We start from the raw sequence: 21590 nt of genomic DNA on the forward strand, positions 1-21590 counted from the left end.
CACAGGCTCAGTAGTTGTGGTGCACGGGCTTAGTTGCTCTGCAGGATGTGGGATCTTTCCGGACCAGGGATCGACCCCATGTCCCCTGCGTTGGCAGGCGGATTCTTAACCACTGCGCTGCCAGGGAAGTCCCTCTCAGAAGGTTTAAATCGGTCTATTCTGTAGACCTATCTGCATGCCCTCCAGCAGATTCTAGGTTCTTGGGAGCTGCTGATCCTGGCCCTTTCTAGAGGAGGACCCCTAGGCTTGTGAAGAGATCCTGACAGCTGACTTGCCACTGGAGACTTCTTAGGGGTCAAAGTGTCCCTGAAAGTTGGGACACTTAGTGGGACCTGGGAAAACAAAACACCTGAACGAGCAGCCTTGAGAGAGGTGGCCCTAGTGATAACCAGAGCAGCCAGGATGGAGTGCATCTTGGATAGAATCCCTGGTTGCCTAGAACCTTACAGAAAGGAAGCGGAAGAGTCAGGGCTCTAGCACCTTATCTTTGGGGATATTGTGTGGCATACTGGCTAATAGTGTGAGTTATTGGGCTTCCCTGGTGGCGCAGTTGTTGAGAGTCCGCCTGCCGATGCAGGGGACACGGGTTCGTGCCCCGGTCCGGGAAGATCCCACATGCCGCGGAGCGGCTGCGCCCGTGAGCCATGGCCGCTGAGCCTGTGCGTCCGGAGCCCGTTGCTCTGCAGCGGGAGAGGCCACAACAGTGAGAGGCCCGCGTACTGCCAAAAAAAAAAAAAAAAAAAAGTAGTGTGAGTTATGGTTCAGACAGAACTGAGTGGAGATCTCACTCCATCACAAACTAGCTGTGTGAATTTGGGCAGGTTCCTTAACATCTTTAAATCTTTGTTATCTCATCTATAAAGCAGTGACGACAGTAGTAGCTACTTCGTAGTGCTGTTGGGAGGGTTTGTGTGATGATGCATTAAGTCCTTACTTAGCCCTCTGGCTGGAACATTAGTGCCCAGTAGGTGGCTGCTGCTGCTGTTCCTCGTCTTCCTCTTTTTCTTCTTCCTTAAATTGTTGTTGTTACAACCCAGATGTCTCTCTGAGATGGATGCAAACTGGTCTTGAGTCTTGAATGCCAATTCTGTGGATTTAGGAAGGCCAGATCTTTCTCCAGATCCGTGCAGGTCCCTGGAGGCTTATTCCTAGCACGCACATCATTTCTGCACCAAACCACAGTGATGGAGCAACAACTCTGCGGCTTCCTCCCAAAGAATCTGCCACTTAAAGTGCGAGGGAGCCATGGAGACTTCTTGGAAAGGGAACCTTGGGACCCACATTAACAGCTTTAACAGGCGCTGTAGGCATCACTGTTTCTAAAATACCAACGGCTGCACCCTCACTGTGGGTCCTTTAGCTGATCCCAGCATCTTCCCAGCTCTTTGTTCCCCTCTCAGGACCATCCATCTCCCTTCTCTGTACAGAACAGATCCAATCCCCAGCTTCTGCAGCCCAGCGTGCGGCCTTAGATCCTTTAAGGTACTCAGCCGGACAGAGCACCTCCATCTAACAGGACCACCCTTCGTTGAGGACCGTGACTGTAAATAGTCCCTCTGGGGGGGATGGGGAGAAGAGGTCACTATTATTTTTATTGATGGTCACAAATGCTGCTTTGCTCTAGGCCCCAGGAAAGAAGAGTTGGCAGGTGAAATCTACTGAAGGGGTGGAGCTGAGACCATGGGTTCAGTGGCCCACCTAGGTTGAACTGGCCTCGCACTTGCTGCTGTGCAGCCTTGGGAAATTCGATTTGCTTCTCTGCGTCCCTGAACCTCTGAGCCCAGGCTAGCTTTCCCTTCCTGAAAAACTCCATACTCTGGGGCATATGTCCCCAGGATGCCTGTGCGATGAGATGCTCTCCTAATCTCCACCCTTCCCACTTTTGAAGGATTAGCTCACAGCCCTGACTTCATTGACCTTTAGCTACATAACCCCTCTGCAGGGAAGCAGGGAAGCAGGGAAGCAAAGCTGCACATTGGGAATGTCAACAGAGTCCAAACTCCCTCGGAGTTGGAAACTGGAAACCAGGTCCCGGATCTCTGGTTCCTGGCTCCTGACTCTTCCAAGGAGGTCCCTGGATTCCTGTTTGATTGGTTTCCCTGAGAAAGGGGCTTTCTAAGCCTTGCCCTGCGTCAGGCTGTCCCTCCCCTTCCTCACCCTTTCCTTCATTGAGGCCACCCAGGCTGCTGGGCTGTGAGAACAGAACAGTGGGAGACCAGGTGATGTTTTTAGTTTCAAGTAACAGAAAACAGCTCAAGCCAGCTTGACAAAGGGGAATTTGCCAATAAAAAGGGGAATTTGCTGTAAGCCTCGGGGTGTCTCATGGAACCCAGAAGTGGAGAGAGGCTGGAATCTGGGCTCAGAAACCTGGCCAGACTAGTCTTTCCTCTCTGTCCTCCATCCTTCCTCAGCTCCCTTTCTCGGGGCTTCTGCCGGCTCCCTCTGACTCCCTGGTAGGCAAGGGAGGCACAAGATGACTGCCCTAAGCCCTGGAGGCTGACTCCGTTCTCTCTCCCTGCACCTATAGTCCAAATTCATACACAAGGAATTACTGATGGCGCGGTGGGGGTCGAGTTCATTGTCATCCAAGGTGACTACCCCTGTGATGGGGTCAAGGGCAAGGTGCAGTTCCCAGAGAAGTAGGAATGGTCAAGAGCTGGGCAGACACCCCAGCGTGCGAGTAATGGGGAACCAGTGTCCTTCAATGTCCCCTTGTCCCAATACATCATCTGCCTCTTGGGGACCTTCTGGCTCTGAGACCCTATCTGCTCCAGTCAGCACCCTTCGTGTTTGTACTGTGTGGGCTTCTGAATGGAGCCTGAGAGTGGGGTGAGGGGCTCGTGCCTGGGAGGGGCCGGTTAAATGAGCTATGGCTTCTGCACATTGATGCCCCCAAATGGTCCATGTTCAGACAGCCTTTATTTGCACACGGCTTAGGTCAGATGTGGGACACTTGGCCATTAAGAAGGGAACGCTGTGTAGCTATTTGGGGTTAAGAAAGATCTCCTTATGCAGGAGCTCATTCTGCATGTTAGTAACTCTTCCTGTGGTTTGTGTGTGTGCCTCTTTGGGGGATGAAAGTCAGCCTCTGGAGGACCCAGACAGCCAGGGGCCAGTCTGGGCCATCTGGGTCGTGGAAGGAGTCCTCTGGGGTGGAAGGAGTCCCAGAGCCACCACCATCCCTTCTCCCTGGGTGGTCATGGCAGTGTGGCCAAGACAGGGGCTCTGCCTTGGCTGGGCAATGAGGGGTCTGCCCTGGGAGCTGGGGACATGTGTGGTGTCCCCGGACCGACAGCCTATTTTTTACAGAAGTACTTTTCCTCCAGACACTTAGAATTCAGTCCGTGTGTATTAGACAAATTATATATCTAACTGGAAAAATCTAACTGCATTTTAAATCTTTTTCTTATAACTGGCTGATATTTAAAAAGCCACTTTGGTAACTTCTGACTAGGTTTGTACCTGTATGCAATTGAGACAGTTAGGTTGATGTTTAAAAAAAAATAAATACTGTTTAATAGGATTTTGCATGCCAAGATTGAGGCTGAATGTCAGAGCATAAAAATGGGTTTATATGTAATGGGGAGATTACAGACAGTCCCCTCTACCCCTGGCCCCCCTCTCACAGAGTGGTCTTGGCAACCCCTTCCTGCCTATAAATATTTGGGGTTGCCTCATTGGCATGTCAGCATGGGTGAGAAGAAGCCAGATGATTTTATGATCTATAAATGCAGGCACCAGACATGCTCCGAAATTCATTAGTGTTTGCTTGTCATTACAAATGGCCTGGGTTGTTTGCCTTCTGACTAGACGGGTGGACAGTCAGGGCCCAACTGCAGGGCGTGGAGGGCTCTGAAGTTCTGACTCTCTTGGGAAATGAAAGTTTAAAGCAAACTTTTAATTTATGGCTGGAGATTGTTCCCTTCTCTTGAGCGTAGGTCTTGAAAATTTGACTCTTTAGATGTAGATTGGCTTTTCCTTCAGTGGAAAATATGAGATTCTTGGATGAAAACTACTCATAAAATAAGTTGTGATCTCTTGTTTTTTTCCCCTTTTTCCTCTTCTGCATTGTGGATAAACTTTTTGGAGAGGGCAAGCCTCTCAAAATGTTATGCCCAGACACCTCTGTGCGCGGCAGAATTTGCACGTCTCTCCCCAGCCCTGTCCCATTCCACAGAGCACAGCCCCACTCCTCGGCCACTTTTCCCTCCTCTTGGACCTGGGGCACTCAGGGCTCAGGTTGTGGCCAGCCCCTGCCTACCTGCCTATACCCCCAGGGTCCATTTCAGACCCCAGATGACCCCTTGAGGTGATTGTGAGGCTGTGGGAGGCTCTGAGCCTCTGCCCTCTGGTGTGGAGGCGGTCAGAGCAGCGCTGAGCCGTCTTGGCTGCGTATTTGCTGAAGTCAAGGTATAGTCAGCCCTTGGAGTCTGAGTGGCATCTGGAGGAAGGCTGATGTGCAAGGGGGCCGGTGTGTGGTCTCTGAGTGGAGCTGTGGAATTTTTTTTTTTTTTGCGGTACGCGGGCCTCTCACTGTTGTGGCCTCTCCAGTTGCGGAGCACAGGCTCCGGACGCGCAGGCTCAGCGGCCATGGCTCACGGGCCCAGCCGCTCCGCGGCATGTGGGATCCTCCCGGACCGGGGCATGAACCCGTGTCCCCTGCATCGGCAGGCGGACTCTCAACCACTGCGCCACCAGAGAAGCCCGGAGCTGTGGATTTGAATGTAGTTAGAGGAGCCGTTCTTCTAAGCAGTTTTCTTGTGGCTTGGCTAGGCATTCCTGGGCCTGCTGGGGACGGCGGGTTCCATGCTTACCGTTCAGTCATTCGGCACATATTGACCTGAATGTATCACGTGTGAGGCTCCCTGCCTGGTTTTCAGGGGACTCGAGGGCGAATGCAGAATCCCTGGTCTAATGGGGAAAGTAAGAAATATATGTAAATAATGGCAAGGGCCACACTGAAGGGGACAGACTGAGCACTGTCCGGGAGTGGGGCCTATACTCGTAGCCGGGGTAGTGGACAGAGCGTCCTGGAGGGGGTCCTGTTTGTTCATGGCCTGGAGAGATCCGCGTGATTTGGCCACAAGATCAGAAGAAAGGGCATTCCAGGTTGAGGGAACAGCTTGAACCTGGTAAGGCAGTTGGGAAGGACGTGGCCATGTACAGGGACCAGTGAACAGATTAGTTTGCTCAGAGCAAAGGAGAGGGGAAGGGTGCTGTACAAAATTAGATCAGAGAATAGGGTAGTCGCATTGTGGAGGACTTGAATGCCATGCCCGGGGCTCTTGGGACTTGGTTCTATAGGCAGAGCTGTGCTTCCTTCAAGAAGCAGAACAAGCAGCAGCCAAAGTTCGCACAGGCCCTACGGCCACAGCATGCCCCAGACCAAAACCATGATTCTTTCCCCAGAATCCTGCTGTGGTCCCCACCCCTGGGATGGCACCCCTGTCCGCCCGGTCAGGCCAGGAACATGGTGTCTTTCATCGGCGACTCCTCTCTCCCATGTTCTCTGCCCCTAGTCAGTCCCTGCCCCGTCTCCCCTCCTTCCCCCTCTCTCTGTCCCCAGGATCACCTCCAAGGTCAGGCTGCCCTCTGGACGCCTCCTCATCTTACATGCTCATCTCCATACTCACTTCTGCCCCGTCCTGCTCTGTCGCCCACCCTGTACTTCTTAAATCTCTGTCCACGTCACTGAGCTTCTTCAAGATTTCCACTGGTTTCCCCGGTGCCCATAGGATCTGTCCCGAGCCTGGAGGCCACGTGAGACCTGGTTTATTCCTTCCTGTCCAGCCCTCCCCACCCACTCTCTGCTCCCCCTGCTCTGGCTTCCTCACAGGCCCTCGGATCTACCCCCAGGTCTGCGCGCCGGCTATTCTCTGCCTGCCGTGCCTGTCCTCCGTGCCGCTCCTGTCCCCGTGACCTGGCTCGCTCCCAGTCCCCTGCTCCTCAGCTGTGCCAGCCCTCCATTACTCCTTGGAAGTTGTCCTTAGGCACTTAGCAACACGTTCTTAATTAACGCCTGTCTTCTCCACTGGAAGGCAAGTGCCACGCTCACTGCTCGATCCCCCAAGCCTTGCACAGAGCCTGGCACGGGGAGGTGCTCGGGGAGACTAGCTGGCGTTACTGATTAGATGGGGCTGGAGACAGAGTTGAGGGGCGGCCGGGCCTGAGGTGGTGATCGGAGCCATGGCCTCACTCCCTCTCCTACAAAAGGTGGTGTCACACCTCAGAGGCTGTTGGCTCTGGTGGCTGAAAGGCTTCCTCACACTTTTAATTTCAACAAGTATCCCTGTATAGATCAAACGTTTGAAAGGTGGTTTTTGTTTTAGCTTCTCAGGAGAGGAAACAGCTTTTCTGAAAGAGCCGTTCCTCCTGGCTGCTTGTGCACTGGCCTTCCCTGGTTGCCACCAGGCAGTTCCAGTGTCAAACCCGAGTCACCCCTGTGATAGGTCCTGCTGCGGAGCCATTGCTGGAGTTTATCAGAGGTTTCACTTTGTTTCCAGAAATCCTGCTCTGTCCAGGGGCTTCACGTTGCTTGTTATCAAAAAGAAAATTACCAGGGGTTGGGGAGAAGACTCAGTGTGACATGTAGAATGAAACAACTATTTTGATGAATGAAGACTTACCCTGTGGCCCCTCTTGCAACTCTGCCTCGATCCAGATGAAGTCAGGCCTGGGAGCTGCGGTACGGTGGGGGTGGGGGAGGATGTCCTTAGGGCGGGGCAGCCTTGAGCCCCCGTGCAGCCTCCAGGCTCATTGTTTTCTACAACGCACCCCTACCGACACCCCCCACCCCAACCCCAGTTCAGCCTTTTCTGAGTGAAATCTGTCCACTCCCAGGCCCCCTGTCTGGTTACCTTATCTCATACCTCAGTGTCCCCCTGGGACCTTTTTGTATTAAAAGCTCAGGCTCTGGTTTCTGCCATTTACTGCCTAGATGAACTTGTATAAATGACTTCATCTCTGTGAGTCTCAGTTTTTCCATCTGTAAAATGGAATAGTAAAATCGACTTCATGGTCTGGCTTTGAAGCTTAAGCAAAATAAACTAGATGTAAGCACATTGCACAGGACCTAAAGTGTAGGAAACATGCAATACCTTGTGCTTCTCTTCCTTCCCTGACATTTTGTTCACTTTGTAACCCCTATAGTGCTATCCACTTTGCAGATACTCCATCAGTGTTATTCAAAATGTTGGTGAAAAATCATGGGAATAATGCTTGACCAGGCTGAAAGCACAGTGGTTAAGAGCTTAGGTTTTAGAGTCATACACACCTGGGTTTGAATCCCAGTTTTGTCACTTATTTGCTGTGTGACCTTGGGCAAGTGAATTATCCTCTCTGGATCTCAGTTTTACTTGTGTGTAAACGGGGGGGCAATAATAGCGCTTCCTGGTGAATGCCGTTGTTAAAAGATTAAGGGACGTTAATGTAAGAAAAGTATTTAGCCTAGTGCTGGCATACAGTAAGCAAGCTGAGCTGCTGTTGTTATTGTTTTATTATCATCATTATTATTATTCTCAGCCTGGGAACAGGACTGATCTTGTCTAGAAGTACCCTCCTCACAGAGTGAGGAGGAGCCATGGGGCTGGTGGTCGGTTATCTCAGTGTGCTCCCACCGTGTTCTCTTCCTGTCTGGTGAGATTGGGGGCCACACAGTTTGGGTCTCGGCCTCCCTGGATGTGTCCCTGGTGTCAGGTGGCCAGTGCTCCCTCTTTGGCATCTGACCAGACAGTTGTGTCTGCTCCTGACATGCAGACCTTCAGAGGATGCTTCTGTTGGGGACGTGGAAAGCCTGTGGGACACTCTCCGGGTACTGCCGCTGCTCTCTCTCCTGCCCTGGACGGCAAGCTGCCCCCGTGGGGCCTCCACACCCTCCCTCCTGGTCCTGCTCCACCTGGGTGCGCCTCTCCCCTACCTGATCCCACCTGGATTTAACCCCGAACGCCTTTCTTCTCTCTTTTTTTTCCCCTTTTCTTTCCTTCTTCCTTCCCTCCCCTCCTTTCTTCTCCCCTTCCCTCCCCTCGCCTCCACTTTCATTCCCTTCCCTCTTTCTGTAACCTGGGCTGTGTTCTCTCTGTCTGCCCCCAGCCTGCCTCCCCCCAGCTGGTTCCCGTCTCCTGCCTCCCCGGACTGTCGTGTCCACCCCATCCCTGAGGACCGGCGCAGTGCCCTGAAGCCCCCTCCTCCTTCTTGACTGTGTCTCTGAGATTCAGCCTCTCTACACCCCCTCAAAACACTTGCAAAGAAAACTGCTCAGTCATGGAGTCTCCAGGGATAGGGCTTACTTAATAGCGTTTTTCTATAAAGCTACACTTGTGACCTCTGCTTCCCGCAGGCTCATAGAATGGGAGAACTGGGAGGATCTTAAGGACCATCGAGGGCCACTGTATTTTACAGACAGGACACTGAGCCCCCCTAGTGGGAAGGACTGACCCAAACTCTCAGAGGGGGTTCAGGGCACAGCTGAGAGTAGAACCCAGGACTCCTTACTTAGGAAGACCCTGTGAAAACATGAAATTGCCAAAGTGGGCTGCACATGTCTTTATCTTTTTGTTGTTGTTGTTAAATTTATTCATTTTATTTATGTATTTTTGGCTGCGTTGGGTCTTTGTTACTGCACGCAGGCTTTCTCTAGCTGTGGCGAGCGGGGCCTACTCTTCATTGCAGTGCGCGGGCTTCTCTTTGCGGTGGCTTCTCTTGCTGCGGAGCACAGGCTCTAGGCGCGCGGGCTCAGTAGTTGTGGCTTGTGGGCTCTGGAGCACAGGCTCAATAGTTGTGGCACACGGGCTTAGTTGCTCTGCGGCATGTGGGATCTTGCTGGACTGGGGCTCGAACCTGTCTCCCTGCACTGGCAGGAGGATTCTTAACCACTGTGCTACCAGGGAAGTCCCTCTCCATCTTTTTTGAACGTATTTCATTCTGTCTGTAACCTGAGTTCCTATATAGCTGCAGCTGGATCTACCTCATCCATTAGAGACAAGCTCTACCTCCCTTTGGGGGAGCAGGGGAGTGGAGGCGGGGTCAGACCTTCAGTAACAGGGACATACAGAACCCATTACTTAAGGTCAGTCATGAGTAGGTTCTTTACCTGTTCTGTCTTCTTGCTTGTCCTGGGCTAAACTTCCTTTCTGGTTCTCAGCTGGCTGCCTTGGCTCCCCACCTCTCCCTGGCCCTGCTGATGGGGCCTCTCGACCTATCTTTGGTTCACCTGCCTGACCTCTCCTTTTCAGTAATTGTATTTTGTATTTCAGTGTCATTGTCCATTGGTTAGAGCTGTGTTGTCCAAGATGGCGGCCTCATCTAGCTACTGGACACTTGAAATGTGACTGGTCCAAACTGAGGTGTTCTGTAAGTGTGAAAAACAGACCAGATTTCAGACATAGTACAAAAAGAATGTAAGTTGTCTCATCGATAATTTTGTATATTTTGTATTGATTGCAGGTTGAAAATATAATATTTGGGTATATTGAATAAAATAAATTATTAAAAATAATTTCACCTGTTTTTTTCTTTTTTTAATGCGGATACTAGAAAATTTAAAATATATGGCTTGCATTATATTTCTATTGCCCAGCACTGGGTTATAGGCCTTTCTCAACCAGGGATCCATGAGAGGATTAAGCCTAATGCCTGAAGGTCCATTGTGTGTACAAACGTCCCAGTCTTAGGAGAATTAAGACAGTCACTCTCAAGTCACTTTCTGTGTTCTATGGTTCAGATAAGGAACCTTGTTGAGAAAGGATGCACCACCTCTTGTTTCTAACTTTAATTCAGATTCCTTTAGTGTTTCTCTTGTTATATAATGATGGCTGTTGGTTTGAGATATTACTAAGCTTCTAAGAAGTTCTTTTTAAAATCCCAAACAAATGTTGCATTTTGCTAATTACTTTTTTCAGTATCTGAGAGGAACATAACACTTTCCTCTTCTTTGATTTATTGATGTACTGTTATTATGTTAATAGTTTTCATAATATTAGCTTATTCTTACTTTTTTTTTTTTTTTTTTGCGGTACGCGGGGCTCTCACTGTTGTGGCCTCTCCCATTGCGGAGCACAGGCTCCGGGCGCGCAGGCCCAGCGGCCATGGCTCACGGGCCCAGCCGCTCCGCGGCATGTGGGATCTTCCCGGACCGGAGCACGAACCCATGTCCCCTGCATCGGCAGGCGGACTCTCAACCACTGTGCCACCAGGGAAGCCCTATTCTTACATTTTTTTAGACAAACCTGCTGGGCCATGTATGATGATTCTTTTTCCCACTTGTTCTGTATTTGTTAGGTGTTAGGGTTTGGGGCTTCTCTCCATTGCTTTCTGTGCTCTGGAATAAATTATTTAGCATAAGAATTAGGTGTTACTTAAACACTTAATTATGAGGTCTGACAGGACTCACTGGTAAAATCACGTGGCCCTGGAAATTTTGAGTTAACTTTTCAAGTTTCCGATTTGGTGTTTAGCATACTCACCAGACACAGAAAAGTTATGTTTGGACAAAAAATCGTAGGCAGTGCGAGGACTAGGTCAGAACCTGCCTCTCCCCATTACTTCCAGAAATTTCATTTTGTGTTCCCGGCAGTGTTACAGACGAATGCAGTTTGCGAAGATCCAGATTAAGAAGGGTTGAATTGTGCTGAAAAAACGTGATTACCAAATTTAAATTGCAGTGGAAACAGTGAGCAGTAAACCAGATATTGTAGAAAACAAAAGGAGAATTAAAAGGCAGACTAAAATTTTCTCCTAGAACTCAGAGGAAAAACAAAAGGAGACGAATATGATGGATTGTTTCTAGGAGATGTCAAGTGTGTATGGAGTGTGAAAGGAGGGTGGGGCAGACATGAGAAAATGTCTGTAATGACGAGGTAGTAAGGACAAAGCCACAGCTACAGTGTGAGTTCCATTGAGAGAGAGAGTGTGTGTGCGTATGCGTGTGTACCTCTGCGTACCTCTGTGCCTGGGAGTGGGGAAGGGCCTCCGTTCTGGAGATGGACCTGCTCTGAGGCCAAGGGGCCAGGCTCCTGAGACCTACAGACCCAGGTTGGAATCTTGGCTCTCAGGTTGACCACATATGTGGGTTTGAGCAAATTGCTTAACTTCTCTAAGCTTGCATTTCTTCATCTGTAAAAGGGGGCAATTACAGTATCTATCTGATAGGGTTGCTGTGAGAATTCAGTGAGCAAAGGATGAATGTACATAAGATGATTGACATTGTGTTTGACACTTAGTAAGTGCTCAGTAAAGTTTGCTGTTGTTGTTATTGTCATTATTATTGACCGGATTGTAAATTATGGTTTCTCTGGGTGTTAGGCTAGTGGGTGATTTAAATTCTCTTCTGTGGGCTTTCTGTATTGTCTAGGTTTTCTGTACTGAGCATGTGCTAGGTCTCTGATCAAACAAACAAACAAAAAAATGTATTCTTTTTAAAAAGAGAACATCTGAATGATGTTATTTGAGAAAAAAATATCCCAAGAATACAGAGAAAGGGGATTGAGCGCAGTCCCCGGGGTGAGAGTGGGAAATGAACGTGAGGCCCTGTGGGCCTCGTGACGAGCCCGGGAATCCGGGTGGGCTGCACTGCGGGCCGCTCTCTGTTTTGCTCACAGGGCCGCTGTCACGTGGACTGGAGGTTGTTCACAGGGTTGCACTTGGCCGCTGCCCTGCCTGGACAGCTGGTTCTAATTGTGCAGAGCTGCACAACACTAGGGCTGGAAAAGGAATGTTTGGGGAAGTTTGCATCATCTTCATGACCCTAAATCTGCATGTTTGCTAAACAGACAGTAGTTTGAGGACTTGATGAAACAATAGTGACTGTAAACCAGCTGCTGTACAGAAATGAACAGACTGGAAGCTGAGAAAGCAGAGCTCCTCCTACTAGGTCAGGGACCCCCATGCACCCCGACCCCACAGAAGGCACCCATTTGTCCCCAGCGATTCTTTCCCCCTCTGTGGTTTGTCTCACCAGGGCTTCTGAGCCCTTATGGAGGCCCTCGTGTTCATTTCCCTCGGGGCCGGGCTCCTCCCTTCTCCACACACAGCCCCTAGCAGGTGTTTCTTTCAAATTACTAAAGTGAATTGCTCTCACGTGAGAAAATTATGTTGCCCGTGTATGAGGTTATAGTACAGGTTAGATTGTATGTAGCACAGCACAAGAGCACGGGGTGGGTTGGGTCCGATAAAACCTACCCAGCGCACAGCATGAGGCTTTTGGAACTGCTTCTGCTCAGTCCCTCTGTAGCCTTCCAATCCCACTCAGAATAAACTCTAGTCCTTACCTGCCCTCGAGGCCTCCACCCCCTTCCTTCCTACCCCGTCTCCTCCCACCCGCCCCAGGCTCAAGCAGCTCCAGCCTCATTGCCCACCTTGTGCTGTCAGAGCTTCCAGGGTCTTCACACTCGCACTTCCTTCGGCCTGGAACCCTCTCCCTGGATCCTTGCAGAGCCTGCTGCCAACCTCGTTCGTGGTCTCCACTCCAGTCGGTTTATCAGCCAGGCATCCTGAGGCATCCGCTCCAATATTGCATTCCTTCATCCTGGTTAACATTTTTTTTAAAGGATTTATCATCATTTGACTAATCACAAATTTCTCATCTCTCTCCCCTCCTGTAGAACATAGAAAGCAAGAGCATGTTTGTTTGGTCCATTGCTATATTTCATAAAACATACTTTAACTCTGGTGTCGAATGTAGATGTGTTTTATAAATTGTCAATTACTGTTGTCTCTTCCTTTTCTCTTCCTCTTCCTTCTTCATCCTTTCTTCTCACCCTTTCCCCTCTTTCTCCTTCTTCTCCCAGGAAAGAGCTAAAGATGCCTCAGCCCACTGACAGTCACTCAGAAAGCTTGGATCTAGGAAATGTCTTTTTAGGTCTTCAACCTTCAGAAATAAAGCAGGAAAGTGCAGTTGCTTTTTGTTGTCTTGAGTTACAGTGATTTGTGTTCATGTCTGTCTCCCCCACCGGCCAGACACTGAGCTCCTCGAGGTCTCGTCTGACTGTCCTGGAGCCCCTCCAGCATGGGGGCTGGTGCTCAGCTAGGCCCCCCGCCCTCCGGTCTTCTTTCCCCTCTTCCCTGATCCCTCCGTTCTTCCTCTCCCTTCCTTTCTTTCTTCCATCCTTGCCTCCTTTTACCTTTCCTCCTTCCCTTTTCTTTTCCTTCCATTTTTCATCACAGCCAATTTTGTCCCAGTGAGGGTCTAAGGCAGCCTCCCCGGTTAGCTGCTCCCTTCTCTGTGATTCACTTGGGTAAAAGCCCTGACGTTTCCTGTGGGACAGGCCTGTTTCCTGAAGGTTCAGATGGTCATGATTTCACATGCTTACTCCATCAGAAGGTACAGAAGTGCCTAGTGGCCACCTGAAAACTATCTGCTATTTATGTTGACACATTTGCGTTATAGATGTTGACCCTGACAGGTTATAAGCAGGTTATGAGTTTATAAAAATTTTGTATATTTGAGTGTTTACTCAACTGTTAAAATTTAATTTTAGAAGCTTTACAATGTGTAATATTATAACATATCACCTATTAAAATTTATTTCAAAGTAATCTTTTCATGATATTCAAATAGTACAGAAGAGCTCATGAAGAAAGGCTTTGATCCCTTACTCCAGTCCCCTCCCCAGAGGATTTTTCTTCTACTGGTTATTTTTGGAACTTTATTTGGTGCGCTGAGACCTCGATTTCATCAGCTTTATATAGTGTCTCTTGACTGCTCACTTCCCATGCTTTTCCTCCCCTTCTCCACTTGCCACCTTCTGTCAGCTGTACTTTTACACTGTCAAGTTAATTAACATTCTGACATTTTGCAGTTACACCAAGTCCATCAGTTTTCCTTAGGTTGACTCTAAAAGTTGCAAACCAACAAACAGCATTCATTTTTATGGCTATGTAAATGTGTAAGTGTCATTCAGTGTCAAGCTAGGTAGTGTGCCAGGGTTGTATTTCATTCTCTAAGGACCCTGGGCCATTCAAGAGAGAATATGCCTCACATCAAGGGCCCACAGATTCCCTTTTCTTTTAATCCATCAACTGCCTAACATTGGGGAAAAAATAAAATATTTAAATGTATACAGCTATTAAAATATATATTTAGGGCTTCCCTGGTGGCGCAGTGGTTGAGAGTCCGCCTGCCGATGCAGGGGACACGGGTTCATGCCCTGGTCTGGGAAGATCCCACATGCTGCGGAGCGGCTGGGCCCGTGAGCCATGGCCGCTGAGCCTGCGCGTCCGGAGCCTGTGCTCCGCAACGGGAGAGGCCACAGCAGTGAGAGGCCCGCGTACCGCAAAAAAAACCCAACCAAACAAATAAACAAAAAAAAATATACAAACAGGAATTTCTTGGTTTTTGTTATTCCTGGAGATTATAATTGCTTTTTTTCTATCATCATTTGCCCTCATCATGTCCTCAAATTTTTTCAAGTTTGCTGTTATGTTTTTATTCCTATCATTTTTAATTGCATTATTTTTTTCCCAGAGACCCTCCTTCAGGCCTCTTTGTCTTAGTCCCACGTGAACTAGTTGTTCTTTAGTTCTTTTGTATGGCTGTTATTGCTGCGCTTCCCTTCACAGTCCTCGATGCTCGGACTGTTTTCTTTCCTTTTTTTTTTTTTTTTTTAGTCACACTTATTGAAGCTTAATTTTATCCAATAAAATTCACGCTTTAAAAAAATTATTTATTTATTTTTGGCTGCATTGGGTCTTTGTTGCTGCGTGCGGGATTTTCTCAGTTGCGTCCAGCGGAGGCTGCTCTTCTCTGCGGAGTGTGGGCTTCTCACTGTAGTGGCTTCTCCTATTGCGGAGCACGGGCTCTAGGTGTGCATGCTTCAGTAGTTGTGGCACATGGGCTCAGTAGTTGTGGCTTGCGGGCTCTAGAGTGCAGGCTCAGTAGCTGTGGCTCACGGGCTTAGTTGCTCCACGGTACGTGGGATCTTCCCCGACCAGGGCTCGAACCTGTGTCCCCTGCATTGGCAGGCGGACTGTCAACCACTGCACCACCAGGGAAGTCCCTTGGCATATCCTAATTGCTAGCATCACTCCTTTTGTGCTTTGGGACCATTATTAAGTATAAGGGTTGCTTGAACACAAGCACTGTGACACCACCACAATCAATCTAATAACAGCTGGCCACTTGTTGACTGACAGGCAGGATGTGCTGGACAAAGGGATGGTTCACGTTCTGAGCTGGACAGAGCTGTAGGGCATGAGATCTCATCATGCTTTAGAACGGTGCATGATTTAAAAATGTATGAATTGTTTATTTCTGGAATTTTCCATTTAATATGTTCGGACCTCAGTTGACTGCAGGTAACTAAAACTGCAGAAAGCGAAACCGTGGATAAGGTAGGCAAGACTACTGTTCTCTCACGGAACCACCACGATCCAGGGCGAGAACTTGCCTAGCATCTTAGAACTTCCCTGTGCCCCTGGCAGCCAGTGATCTGGTTTCTGTCCCTATAGTTTTTACCTATCTCCAAATGTCATAAAAATGGAATCCTATAATATTTTTGTGTCTGGTTCCTTTTACTTAGCATAAAGCTTTTGACATTTATCTTTGCTGATGCCTGTGTCAGTAGTTCATTCCTTTTTATTGCCAAGTAGTGTTTGATTATATGGATGGATCACAGTTTGTCCCTTCACCAATTGATGGAAACCTGGGTTTCCAGTTTGGGGAAATTGAGAATTTCCATATTGAGAACTGCCATAAACATGCACACAGTTTTTTGTGTGTACAAATGAAATGTTTGCTTTAGTGAGATTGCTGGGTCATTTCGTGAAGTGTATGCTTAACATTAAAAGAAACTGTGAGACTGCTCTCCCAAATGGCGCTACCATTTTGCATTCCCAGCTGTGAGGTATGAGAGCTCTGAAATGCCTTACTCCTTAGTCAGACCCCACTGCCAACCCCCAAACTGGCGCTGTCTCCCCCCACTGCCTCAGTGGGTCACCCACTCCCTGGGGTGCTTTTAAAACTCCTTTGACTAGTGTGTGACTGTCCCACCAGTTCTTCTGAAGATTGTTCCAGAGGGTAGGATGGGAGGGATGGGGAGAAACTTGGAGGTAGAAGGAAGGAAAAAAGGTTGCCATTGAGCAAGATGGTAATGTGGTGTGGTCCCTGAGGTCAGATTTAGTGACCTTTCCTTGACGTGGTGCATCTTCCATGTGGGCATGTTTTAGGAATGTGATTTGGAGCAGATTCCAATTAGAATTAAACACATGCGTGGAAGGGCCACATGTGGCTGCCTATGGCTCAGTGGCTTAGATCCTGTGGGGGTCTTCAGGGAGGACTTGTCCCACTCCCCAGGTCTCCTCTTCCAGGGCCTTACCTCATTGACCCCAGGCACAGTCAGGGTCAGGCCTTTCTCAGGCCACTTCAGGGCATCTGACTCCCAAAACCCTAACCACAAAGCTGGTGGCCAGAGAAGCTTCGAGGGTGAGCCAAAACCAGTGTTGACTCTTGCTGTCACCTAGGAATGCTTGCAGATGGGGGTATTAAGACAGAGTTGTTTTTATCTTGGTTAGGGATTTTTTCCATGGACAGTCTTTGTAATAAACACCCTCCTTTGTCAGATTGAATGTCTAAATGAATCTCATGTCGTTAGGTGTTTTTACTTAAGGCAGCTGGTCAGGCACCCTTTTGGCTCTGGGCGTGCTGATTTTGAGGTGCCTGTGGGAGGGCAAGGGAGGTGTGGCCAGGAGGTGGCTGAATATCCTGGTCTAGAGTCAGGAGAGAAACTTGGGCTGGACATGGGCATGTGGTGGAAGCCGTGGTGGTGTGTGTGATCTTCCAGGAAGGGATGCAGATGTAGAGAATATGGAAGACGACCCTGGTGGGGCTTGGGGGACATGTGTCAGAAAAGAACAAAGCAACTGGAAAATACACTGCGAATGGGGGGCCCGAGAGGCGTCAAGACAACCAAGAGAACACAGAGCTGAGGGGCAAGGACAGAGAACAGAAAATATGCAGAGAGTTTGCCTCACCAGAGAAGGAGGTGGCCAGGGAAGCGGGTTGAAACAGGGAGAACCGACAACCCTTTCAGGCGTCAGGGAGGTCTAGAAAAGATGGCTTTTGTTATTACTATCGTGGTTATTGTTGTCACCACCATTATTATTATTAATGGGAGAGGCTTTTGCACATTAAAATCCTAGCAAGGGGGCTTCCCTGGTGGCGCAGTGGTTGAGAGTCTGCCTGCCGATGCAGGGGACACGGGTTTGTGCTCGGGTCTGGGAAGATCCCACATGCCGCGGAGCGGCTTGGCCCGTGAGCCATGGCCGCTGAGCCTGCGTGTCCGGAGCCTGGCTTGTGCAACAGGAGAGGCCACAACAGTGAGAGGCCCGCGTACCACAAAAAAAAAAAAAAAAAAAAATTCCTAGCAGGAAAGAAAGTGGAGAGGAAGAGGTTGAAGATACAGGGACCAGAGAGGGCATCAGAGCAAGGCCTCTGAGCAGGGAGGGGGAGGGAGCCAGGAGGAGAGCGGGTCCTGAGCGGACAGGACCTCTCTTCCACTAAAGCCTGAGGAAGGGAGAGAAGGCAGGTAAATTTGTTTATTTAGTGGCAGAAAGTTTCTCCCCGATGAACCCAGGGAACAGCCACATGATGGAGAAAAGGTCCCAGAAGAAGCTGGCAAGGACTGTACAGGCTCTTACTGCCCTTTCACATCCAGTGGACCTCAGCAGACAGCTCAGAGCCAAGGACAGCCTGGGCGAGATCAGGGCCCCAGCGCACCCCAGGGCAGCCACAGGGCTGGCTCTACAGCACGCAGGGCTACCAAGGCCTTACCAGCCTCAGCGCAGCCCCTTGTCTCCCTTATAGAACCAGCCCCGTCTCCTCTGGTCAGTTTTAACTTAATTACACTCAAATCTGTTCTGTAACATGGACCTTTTTTAGGTAATAGTGGCTGGAGGAGTGTTGTTCTATTACTTCACGTTTTCCAAACCCACTTCACACAGATGGCATCTCATATTCCTATAAGGCCAAACACAGAAGAGGAATACTGCCAAGGAGGCTGGGCTTGGGACGTGTTTTAGTGCAGTTAGAATGGCCTTATTTCTTTTGACATCTTGATAAATCTTTCTGCACTGGATTTGGGAGATTTCAACACTGAGGAATGTTCATGCCCTGTCCATTCAACAAATGAATCTGCTGTGAGCCAGGCCTGTACCCTGCATGTCACCTCCTTTGTCAGGCTTTATCTCTCTTGGTCTCCGCCACAATTCTGTGGAGTTAGTCTCAGCATCCCTGTTTTCATCAGCGATGCAACTGATGCCAAGAGAGCGGTCACCCAGGAAATGAGTGACAGGGTTGGGATTCAGAGCAAGGAAAGGACCCTTTCCATTTTATCAAGGAACCTCTCAAACATAGTGTTTTACTCTGTTGAAGTTTTCATTTTAAAGATTTTTTTTTTTGATGTGGACCATTTTTTGGAAAGTCTTTATAGAATTTGTTATAATGTTGCTTCTGTTTTGGTCTTTTGGCCGTGAGGCACATGAGATCTTAGCTGTATTGGTGGGACCCTCACCCCCTGTGTTGGAAGGCGAAGTCTTAACTACTGGACCACCAAGGAAGTCCCAAAGTTTTAATTTTAAATGTGACATGTATTCCAGTGCAAAAGGGTCCTTAGGGAATTGTCAAACGCCAAGAACTGTACATGCAGTTTTTAAATCAGGGTCTTAGAAATATTCCAATCAAACAAATTTGGGGCAGATGTATTAAGTACCTGCTTTGGTTCTTGCCTGAATGACATCAGCAGAATGAAAGAGAAATAATAATCGATTTTGTTAATAATTCAAGACAGCGACAAGAGTGTGTGTGGAAGAAAGAAGGGAGTGTTTGGATTTAAGGCCGTGTCTGACAGCAGCGTGACCCTGGAAAGAGGAGGGTGGGTAATAACATTTATCAAGTGATTGTTACATGCCAGGTCCTCTGTGTGAGCTTTAATCTTACCTGTTCTAATGAGCTTCACGGGTAAATATATTATCAGACCCATTTAAGGTGAGAAAATTGAGGTTCTGAGAAGACACACATCACGCAGCTAGTGTGTGGAGGGTGGGCTCTGACCTGGCTCGGTCTGTAAGGTCCACACTGCTCCCTTTGAGGATGCCTTCCTAAGTTACTTACAGTGTGGAAATAGACCCAAACTCTGAATTAAATGAACCCTTACACACGTGTACCGTCCCTGCCCCCCACACTTACGGATGTGTGTATAACGTCTGCTATTTATTAAAGAATTCAGGGAAAAACAAAGGGAGCAACTACCAGCCAGAAACTGGGCAACAACCATGTCCCAGTCCTTGAACATCAGTTTTAGAAATTCTCTTTTATATCCGATTATAACACATACATTTCCAGGGCTGGCTTTGGAATCCGTAGGGGAGAGAGGCTCTTGTCCTCACAGTTACCTTTCGAAAGGGCAGTAATATACATTTGCCGACTGCATATGTTCTAAAGGTGGGGTGGAGTAGGAGTCAATGGAACTGACTTTGTAGGTCAAATATACGCTAGAAAAGAAACTCGGATACACACATCGAGGAGAATCATGGTAAACAGGCAAACTCTACAGCTCAAAGAGATTCACATCTACTTGTGAAAAGAAGTGGAGCCAGAGCGTTCATTCAAGGTGATGACTATAGGACTCAGCCCTCTTCTGTATTAAAACGGATGTGGTGAGAATTACATGAGATAACAAGTGAGGCTCCCTGTCCGGTACCGACACAATGGGGGATTCTTGGTAAATGGTAGCATTAGTTAATATCATTGTCATTACCATGACTTGGGGTCTAAATTGTGAGGGTGAGAAGGACTTGGCAGGGTCAAGGATGTCTGCTGTATTTTTTCATATGGGTGACTGGGAGGACAATGGTGCCATTTATAGAAGTGAGGCCTCCAGGAAGAGGAGCTGTGTTTCTTAGCTCCTGGCTGGTTCCCAAGCGTTCTCAAGTCCAGGTCATTCACCTTGAATCCGGAGCTGCCCATTGCCTGCAGCCGGCTTCCCACAGGCGCGTGCCGGTGACTTCAGTTGGGTCCTGAGATGCATTTGAAGGGCACGGCACTTCAGGCCTAACTGCTCAGTTTGTCTTTGGCCATTCCCACAGCACCCCCTGACTTCCTGGTAGACCCCTGATCTGTGTCTGTTCCGGCTGGTAGGCAGCTGACCCTCACTAAAGCCCTTATAAAAGTTCCAGGTGTGGGGCAACAAATAATGTCATTAATAATACAGAGGCTGGATATGAGTTAGAAGGAAGCCTTGTAACTGAGGGGTAGAGAACTTTCCTTCCCTGCATTCTCTCTGCCAGGGGTCACCAAGGCACAAGCTGGCAAAGCTGGGCATTTAGTTAATGGCTTTTCCTTCATCCTTTTATCTACTTCCCCCAGGTAATCTCATTAGATTGCTCCCATTTCCTCCCTTGGAGAGGAACCAGCCTCACTGTTAGGTAACATTTAGGTCATTTGACTCTTCAAATTATAATGCTAAATCTGCTAGAAAAGAAGAGACTACGCTCCTGAAGAAGATATTAAGGCAACCTGTCTTTCTGCCCCCTTTTGTTTATATGAGAGATGGCGGTGGTGGGGGGGGCAACTTCAGGAAAGAATCTGAGGTCATTCCAGAAGCTTCTCTGATCGCTTGGCCCAGGACGTCCCCTGGTTCCAGGAATGGAGGATGTCACTTGGTCAATGAAATCTGAGCATCTTCAGCCAGATTTTAATTTTAAGGTAGCCCTGGGGTATGATCCTGCTCAATATAACATTATACCCTCTCGCAGACAATTTGCATTAAGAAAGGGCTTCTGGTCCCGGGGAGCTGGCAGAGTGGCAGTGGCGGGGTTGAGAATAATTTGGCATAGAAGTCCTGGGAGATGTGGCCGGGGTTATGGAGAAAAGTGTCCTGCTTCTCACCCTCACCTCTGGGGGTCCCAGGATACACCTCCACCTAGAGACCCAGCCCTCTTCTCCAGAGGAGGAGGAGAATCTCTCCCACCCTGGGAGGACATAGATGGCCAGTGCTTCAGTCCTTCCCCATCTCTGTGTCCACATTCCAGTTAGATGCCCTGCTGTATTTGCATCCCCATTGGAATCACTGTTGAAATTGACTTTGTGCTTCCCAGGAACTAGCCAGCTGTGGATGGAGTAAGAAGGAGAAACATAGTCTCGCTCCCAACGTCGTGGCCTTTACCCGGAGGTTTAACCAGGTAAGAATGCCGCTTGCATGTGCCTGTGCAGATAGCGCTCTGTTGTCCCCCATGGGCTGGGAGCCCCTCCAGGCTTCAGTCTCAGGCACCTGGCCCCAGGTCCAAACTCCTCTTCCTAAGCCCCCACTTCATCTGTGCTTTTTCACAGAGCGGGGGGAATTGAACACCTCTTTTCTGTGTTTAAATCATTTCGGTGGCTTCCAATTCCACTTAAGCTAGGGTTCGGGCACCTTAATGTGCCCTACAAGGTCCTGCGTGGTGGGTCTGGCTTCTGTCCACCTCTCCAGCCTCATCTCTTGTCTGTCCCCCCACTCTGTGGGCTTCGGCCATCCTGGCCTCCCGCCTCTTTCCTGCTGCATCACATCTTGGTCTCATCAGGGCCCCATTCGTGCTGTCCTCCATGTTCAGCTCCCAACCAGATC

General features: G+C 49.0%; 1 protein-coding gene across 8 annotated transcripts in view; it reads left to right on the forward strand.

The window, feature by feature from the left end:
• RALGPS1 (Ral GEF with PH domain and SH3 binding motif 1) overlaps positions 1–21590 on the forward strand; it is a 284151-nt gene that overhangs the window by 77604 nt on the left and 184957 nt on the right. For all 8 annotated transcript variants that reach the window (XM_079926919.1, XM_079926916.1, XM_079926918.1 and 5 more), the window contains one exon: positions 21085–21168. In XM_079926919.1, the coding sequence (XP_079783045.1) occupies positions 21085–21168 (84 nt within the window). The remainder of the gene's footprint in view (positions 1–21084; positions 21169–21590) is intronic.

Source organism: Stenella coeruleoalba (assembly GCF_951394435.1).
Source record: "Stenella coeruleoalba genome assembly, chromosome: 7".
Lineage (NCBI taxonomy): Eukaryota > Metazoa > Chordata > Mammalia > Artiodactyla > Delphinidae > Stenella > Stenella coeruleoalba.